This window comes from Bidens hawaiensis, unplaced genomic scaffold (genome assembly GCF_021521415.1).
Source record: "Bidens hawaiensis isolate Kalapana, Puna unplaced genomic scaffold, B.hawaiensis_p1.1 tig00002236_1, whole genome shotgun sequence".
Taxonomy (NCBI): Eukaryota; Viridiplantae; Streptophyta; class Magnoliopsida; order Asterales; family Asteraceae; genus Bidens; species Bidens hawaiensis.
Window position 1 is genome coordinate 1,690,151 of NW_027491119.1, and position 7,966 is coordinate 1,698,116.

The 7,966-nt window shown below is 37.9% G+C and overlaps 1 protein-coding gene across 1 annotated transcript; it reads left to right on the forward strand.

The window, feature by feature from the left end:
* The first annotated feature begins 564 nt into the window (after positions 1–564).
* On the forward strand, positions 565–1,237 carry LOC143612119 (ethylene-responsive transcription factor 4-like). The gene has a single exon (XM_077086182.1). It carries the CDS (start codon positions 565–567, stop codon positions 1,234–1,236), a length of 672 nt encoding a protein of 223 aa, XP_076942297.1. The 3' UTR covers position 1,237.
* The last annotated feature ends 6,729 nt before the right edge of the window (positions 1,238–7,966 follow it).

Below are 7,966 nucleotides of genomic sequence, written 5' to 3' on the forward strand. Positions count from 1 at the left end.
ACCGGTTTTTGACCGGTTTTAGGCAAACCGAACCGAACAGGTTTGTGTTTAAAACCGGTTTCACCCGAACTGACCCAAACCGCAAGTTTCAGAACTGGTTCCCCTTAAGATCTACCAAACCGGTTTTAAAACCGAACTTATTTGAGGATAACCGGACCGAACCGACATGACCAGGCCAACCTATCTTGCTTCATTACCGGTTTATAAACTGAACCGGCTTGAGTCAAACCGGTTTTAACCAGCCGTTGACCAAATCGGTTCAGTTTGTGTTTTAAACCGGTTTTGTACACCTCAAGCTTGTGGTGGTTTTTTGCTATAGGGTCATCCTGTACGAACTATTTAGACAATTATCTGTTTATCGCCCATTTAAAAAATAATAACAATAATAAATATAAAAACACAATGCCGCCATGCCACGTAAGCTCTCCTTCCGTTGACCCATTCTCCCTCATTCATCCTATATAACCAAACCCATCATTTCTTCTTCCTCCATAAACCACCATCAACTTTTAATTTCATTTATTATTATTAAATATTAATATTATATTTTCTTTTATTATTATTATGTTACCTAAAGACACTACTACCTCAACAGCCGTTAAACATAACACCCACACCTCAATGCCACGTGTACAACAACCCAAAGAGGCACATTTTAGAGGCGTAAGAAAGCGTCCATGGGGCCGTTACGCCGCCGAGATTCGTGATCCCGGCAAAAAGAGCCGCGTCTGGCTTGGCACATTCGACACGGCCGAAGCCGCGGCTCGAGCCTACGACGCGGCAGCGCGCGAGTTTCGTGGCGCCAAAGCTAAAACTAATTTCCCGTTAATTGATGACGTGTTTAAAAAAACGAGTTATCAAAGCACGAGTCAGAATAGCACCGTTGACTCAGAAGCTGACTCAGCTGTACCGCCGTTAGATCTTAATCTAACGGATCTAACGGCGCCGTCTGCCATTACGTTTCCGTTTACTTTACACCAGAAGAACATGTACCGGTTTCCTCCGGTTACCGGATTTTACTCGCCGCAGACGAACCGGATACTTTTTTACGACGGAATATTCTTCTCTGGTCAAGTTTACGGCGGATCAGCCTCGGTTTTCCGGCAATCGTTGAGCGATGACTCGAATTCATCGTCAATTGTAGATCTGGAGCTGTCGCCGTCACCGTTACCGTCACCGGAGTTGAAACGCATCGGAATCGATCTCAACCTTCCGCCACCGGGTGACCTGTCGTAGAATCCGTTACCGTCACCTAAACGCATCGGAATCTATTAAAATTAGCAATCGATAAAACTTATGTAAATAATATTGATCGGAACGCGTTATTTTTGCAGCATTTAGAGGAATCTTCATTGTAATATCTTCTATTGTTGTTTTGCAACGTTTTGGTGAAGTTTATGCGGATTCCGGCTATCGGATATTTCAGATTTATTTCAATCGCAGTTTTCCGGTTACTCGCCGGCGTATTGATGAGGCGTACATATACGCCATATGTTATATATTTACAGTGTATTGGTACGGATATAACGCACGTGTCTTAACTATTTAACTTTAAGTTAGCGTTTGATGACTTCATTTTGCACGAACTAAAACTAGAGTGTCTTACTTTTGACTTGTGGTAAGGTTGTAAAAATTTATTTACCGTGTATACATTTACAGAAGAAATATTAGTAAAATTGGTTGGTGTGGTAAGAGCATTCAAATCCGACCTCTCATATTTTGTGTGGAAAGTTTTTAAAATGTACGGAGTAGTTTAGGATGCTGCGAGTAAAGTAGAAAGAAAACACTTTAATTTTTCTGTATATTTGAGAAACTATATTCATCACCTATAAATATATGTTGAAATTGTTTGTGAGTAGAAAAAGAGAAAAATGTAATAATAAGTTTATAAAAAAATATTATTTAATTAAATATAAGATAAGAAAAAAAATATTGATTTTTAGTGTAATTTTGAATTTAAAGATAAAAGAAATAATAAAAATACTCCAAATGAATGTTAATTTGGTATTGAGTTGAAATTTAGGGTTGTCAAGTAGTCACCGGTTCGAGCCGAGCCTAAGGGTGCCAAGGTGGCTCATTTTGATTTGTGAGAGCTTGAGCTCTTCTCATGTAGTGTTATTTCTTTAAAGTTTAAGCTTGACTCGTGAGTTATATTTTATTTCAAGCTCGAACTTGGTTGGGGCACGACGTATTTATTATTTTACAGTTGATCTAATATATGGTTAATTATTTTTATGCATTTTATACATTTCGAGAAAGCCTGAGCTCGCCTCGAGCTCATGTATTGTACCTTTAAGGCGTCAAATCTCTCCTCGTGCTTGGCTATGCGGTGTGGAATTTATGCATAGAAGTTTAAAAGCGTTTTTTTAAGTACGTTAGGCTCGGCGAGCTCAAACGATCTTTTCATACAAGGATTGATAAATTAATGAATTTTTTAGGCTTGGCTTGTTTCGACCTTGTTATCGATCCGATCTCGAGTAGCTTATAAGCGGCTTGGCCCGTTTGCATCACTAAGTTGAATCGTTATTGAGAAACCAAGGACTGTTCTAAATAAATGATTAGTTTAACGTAGTTAGAGATATGATAACTTATCTAGAAAGGCATAACCCGTGCCCAAATTTGATTTGATGTGCAATATAAGGCTATCTTTAAGTAATCTATAAATCAAAATTATGACTTTTGATCAAAAATCAAAATTGAAAGTGACTATTTGTTTCATATATCAACTAATTTAACTTATATTGTCCAAATTTATTTCTAACTTAAAAACTAAATATGGACTTCGGTCTAGGCCTACAAATTTATCTCAACGCATATCTTCGATTTATCAGATACCATAACTTATAATTAGATCACATGTACATAATTAATTCAACCGATCTCGACTAAAATTAATGTCCAGCTCTTGATCACGGTTTTGGAAGCCCGTACATAATTATCCTAACTTACCTGAACTGAACAAATAAACAACAAACCGACTAAGTTGCCCACTTTACTTCTCAATTCCCGATCGATAAATAAATGTGAACTAAACGGCTAACTCTCATTTATATTAATAAAAAATAATTCAGCTTGATTAAAAAATTAGTGTCTCAAAAAGCTGATTACAATCTCTCAAACCCTAACTCGGCTTAATTCTTGAAGAACCATAATTCGGTTGCTTAGTCGCATCTCACATTCTATTAATATCAAACCATTAGTTGGTTTATATAGACCAACTTAGTTTGTTAGCCAATACAATACCAATTATAATAACAAAACAATTAAGAAATATAACCACCTATGTCCTGCTTGCCAGTGTTGTTCTCTCAAATTTACCGATTTTTGATTTGGAGTCCGAAGTTACTTCCAACAGCTTCGGCTTAGGATGGCTTTTAGATGATGATGATGATTATTATTATTATTATTATTATTATTATGAACAAAAGCGGGTGAGATGTGAATTTGTGGGGCTCGCACAAAAGTTGTCATAGTTGGGAGCGTGTGTGACACCAATAGGAAGTAAACACGTGGAAATGAGGATGAAATGTTGACATGGAGGACCTTATCCGACAGCCTACCTTAAGGTTGTGAACAAGTCGGCAGCAAGGCCCAAATCTAAGACTTATTTAGAGTCACATATTCCCATGTTTGTTTGGTACCACATCATGGTACTATTAATTAGTGATATCCACGCTTTGTGTGGTATGAATGAGTTAAAACGAATCTGGTCATTATTTGTTATGTTTATTATTGTACTGAAACTGTATTTAAAACTAAATTTGTCTAACAAAATATTATATTTAAAATAAAGTTTATTCGGTAGTAAATGTGGGTGTTGCATAACCCGGACGTAAGACGACGAGTTAACTCGAATTCAATCGATATCAGTAACATTCATTATGGCATAAAGAACACTAATAAAAAAAAATTAAAACAAACATTACACTCATTTTTTAAACAAACTATGAAAGGATAGTGTATGGCATTGTATATCAATGTATGTTAGCAATCTTTCCGTACTTTTTTGTCCATATTTCTGAATTGACATGTCTGGTGTTAAATTTGCTTGAATATTAGCATGACAACAATGTGAAGTTTGAGGGGTGTGAAATTTGCTTGAATATTAACAGTAATGAAACTAGGATTGTAAAATATATTATGGAACAGCTCCTTGTTGAATGTCATAACTGACATAATGAGGAAGAACATTAGGAGCCAATATGGGTTTACTTAAGATGTTTGCATTGTTATCATAGAACGAAAATTGTTGTATTGATTATAATGAATAGGCACCACTATATCGTAGTCTATTTGTGATGGCGGGTTACAACGGATTGTGGGGAAACATTTAGTCCTGCCGTCAAGTCGGCAACCATTCAGACAATATTAACTTTGGCACTTTCACAATCATGGCCAGTACACTAGTTGGATGTCCCTAATGCCTTTTTACATGTATCAACCCATAGGCTTTCGTAACAAGGCCTATCCGAATCATGAGGGTACCAACGTAATTGTGACATCCAACTAGTTAGATTAACATGCCAAGTTTAAATAGACGCGAGTAACACATTAACAAGATGATAGTGATGATCGCTCCGATAAGCGCAACGTAGGCTATAACTTGCATTTGATTCTTGCGTCCTTTTGTAAGCGTCACACGGAAAAAATAAACCAATCCTATGAGAGAGAGAATAGCGGATGCAATGAACACAGAGCTTGTTAGAGGCGCCAAGACGGAAATAGTTTCACCTGTTAGTAACATCACATAAACCCCATCATCTTGAACCTACGCTTCTCAAAAGCATCACTGCTAATAAAAAAAACGAGGAATTATTATCTTATCATAATGCAATTAATTAGAAAATTAACATTCTTTAGTTACATATCGTAATAATTCTTGTTTATTATGGCATACAGATTACTTCTCTCAAATTGAATTCATACGTATAACTTTGGGAATCACCAATATATGGACATATTGGTTAAAACATAAAAAAGGAAAACATCAATCTAGCCTAACATACAGAAGGTAACTATGGTATTCAAATAATCTTATTCATTACTCCCCCTCAAGTGGTGCATGTAAGTTAACTATGCCCAACTTGTTAAGCAAGGAACGAAAACATTGAGCCCCCAATGGTTTGGTGAAAACATCAGCAATTTGAGCCGTTGTGTGAATTTGCATAGGCTGTATTTCTTTAGACTTGACTCGTTCTCGAACAAAACAACAGTCTATTTCCACGTGTTTAGTACGTTCATGGAAGACGGGATTAGTTGCAATGTGTCTTGCAGCCTGGTTGTCACAAAATAGTTGAGTGGGGCTGGTGCACGGCATTTCAAGTTCACCAAGTAGCCACCGCATCTACAAAATTTCACTAACAGTCGAAGCCATAGCACGATATTCGGCTTTGGCAGATGAACGAGAAACGACAGCCTGTTTCTTTGATTTCCAAGATGTGGGAGCTCCCCCTAGAAGCAACAAATACCCCGTTCTTGATCGTCTCGTAATTGGGCATCCAAGCCAATCGGAGTCACAATAAGCCGTGAGATTAGTTCCCCCGTCTTTTGTAATGAGAATACCTTGCCCCGGTGTTACTTCGAGGTATCGTAGAACACGGTTGGCAGCTTCAAGGTGGCTTTCTCTTGGATCACTAACGAATTGGCTTAGGACATTAACAGAATAAGTGATGTCAGGTTTTGTGGCTTGCAAATAGAGAAGTCTTCCTACAAGTCTTCTATATTGGTTGGCATCCACACGAACTTCGCTTTCCCGTTTGTCTAATTTTAAATTTTGGTCCATGGGAAACAAGCTTGGTCGACAACCCATCATGCCCGCATCTTCCAAAATATCCAAGGTGTACTTTCGTTGGCTAAGGACCATGCCCCTTTTTGTTCGAGTAACTTCGATGCCAATAAAATATTTTAGGGGACCGAGATCCTTGATGCTAAATTTTTTGTCAAGAATGTCTTTAGTTTCTTGTATTTTAGGCATGTTATTTCCCGTTATAATAACATCATCGACATAAATGAGGGCCGCAACGAAAACATCTTCATTTCTAAACAGAAATAGAGAGTGGTCGGCCTTTGATTGTTTGAAGCCGAGTTGTTGCAAGGAGGTGGTGAATTTTTGGTACCAATTCCTTGATGCTTGTTTGAGACCATAAAGAGATTTTTTTAGCTTGCAAACACGGTTTTCATTTTGTTTCCCAAAGCCTTGCAGTATTTTCATGTAGATATCTTCATGTAAGTCACCATGCAAGAACGCGTTATTTACATCAGGTTGATGAGTGTGCCAATCCCTCTTCACTGCAACGGCTAGAAGTGTTCAAACCGTAACCAACTTAGCAACAGGCGCAAAGGTATCATGGAAGTCAATACCTTCCAATTGTGTGGAACCTTTTGCAACGAGATGCGCCTTATATCGTTCTATCTCTCCACTTGGCTTGTATTTTATCTTGTATACCCACTTTGAGTCGATAGCGTGTTTCCCTTTTGGCAATTCCTCCAAGGTCCATGTCTTGTTTTGTTCAAGAGCGTGAATTTCTTTTTTCATCGCCTCGACCCAATTGGGATTACGAACTGCTTGATTGAAATGTTTTGGCTCATTATTGGAAGTAATGGCCGCCAAAAAAGCTTTGTGTGAATTAGTAAAATTATTATAGGAAACAAAATGAGAGATAGGATGTACCGTTGAGGGTTGTTGATTGGAGTCGACGGGTGAATGTTCCGGGTCCAAAGATGGAGGCAATTTCACATTGTAGTCTCTTAGATAGGATGGCGGGTTGCGGTTTCTTTTGGGCCACTCATCAACAGTTGGCCCTAACTCAACTTCCTTGGGCTCGGTAATAATAACAGTGGAGATCGGTTCATTCTGGGCTTCAATTTGTGAGCCTTCTAGAACAACCGACTGTGGGTTTGGTGTGGTCTCATTACCTGTTTCATTTTGTGAGCTTCTGTGAGTATTGATAATATCACTAGCCAATTGTGAGCTAGAGTTTTCTTCACTGCTCATGAACTGATCATTTGGTTCCTCATTATTCTCTTGGGGCTCATTTTGGATTATTTGTGAATCCAATTTTCGTGTAATGACAGAATCATCATCCCACCATTTTGGCCAAATAAAGACTTCCTCCTCATCCTTTGGAATATTAACTTTTGAGAGAGGAAACACGTCCTCAACGAATTTTACATCTCTTGTAATGACAATTCTATGGTGTTGTAAATCATAGATTTTGTAACCTTTTGTGCCCGGTGGATAGCCCATAAATATTCCGGGTCGACTTCTCATTTCAAATTTGTCACCCTTTGTCTCCGTGCTTCGATAGTAAGCAAGACACCCAAAAACTTTTAGGTGTTCGTAGATGGGCTTTTTATTGTATAATAATTCGAACGGCGTCTTGCCATCAATAACATTAGATGGAAGCCGATTTATAATATGAGTAGCCGTTAAAATACATTCTCCCCAAAATTTTGTGGGAAGATTAGCTCCAAATTTTAATGCTCTTGCCGTTTCTAAGAGGTGTCGGTGTTTACGTTCCACAACACCATTTTGTTGTGGTGTATGTGGACACGTGCTTTCCAATATTATCCCCTCTTTAGCATAAAAGTCGAGCATTTTGTTTGATGTGAATTCCCGCCATTGTCACACCTTATACGTTTTACGTTCTTTTCAAATTGTACTTGTATCATTTTATGAAAATCAATCAAACGAGTACTAGCCTCATGTTTATTTTTGAGGAGGAAAACCCATACAGCACGACTAAAATCGTCAACAATAGTGAGGAAGTAGTTTGCTTTTGTGACGAAAGGTGTTCGATATTTACCCCAGACGTCACAATGTGATAATTCAAAACAAGCATATGTTTTTGTTGTACTAGTGGAAAAAGGTAGTCTAGCAAACTTAGCCTTGGCACAAGCATCACAAACACCTTTCGAGTTCAAAGAAACATTCTTAAGAAAATCAACATGAGAAAGTTTAGAAATA

Bases quoted from the DNA above. Each gene is read 5' to 3' on its own strand.
- LOC143612119 (XM_077086182.1), top strand. From the start codon at position 565: ATGTTACCTAAAGACACTACTACCTCAACAGCCGTTAAACATAACACC.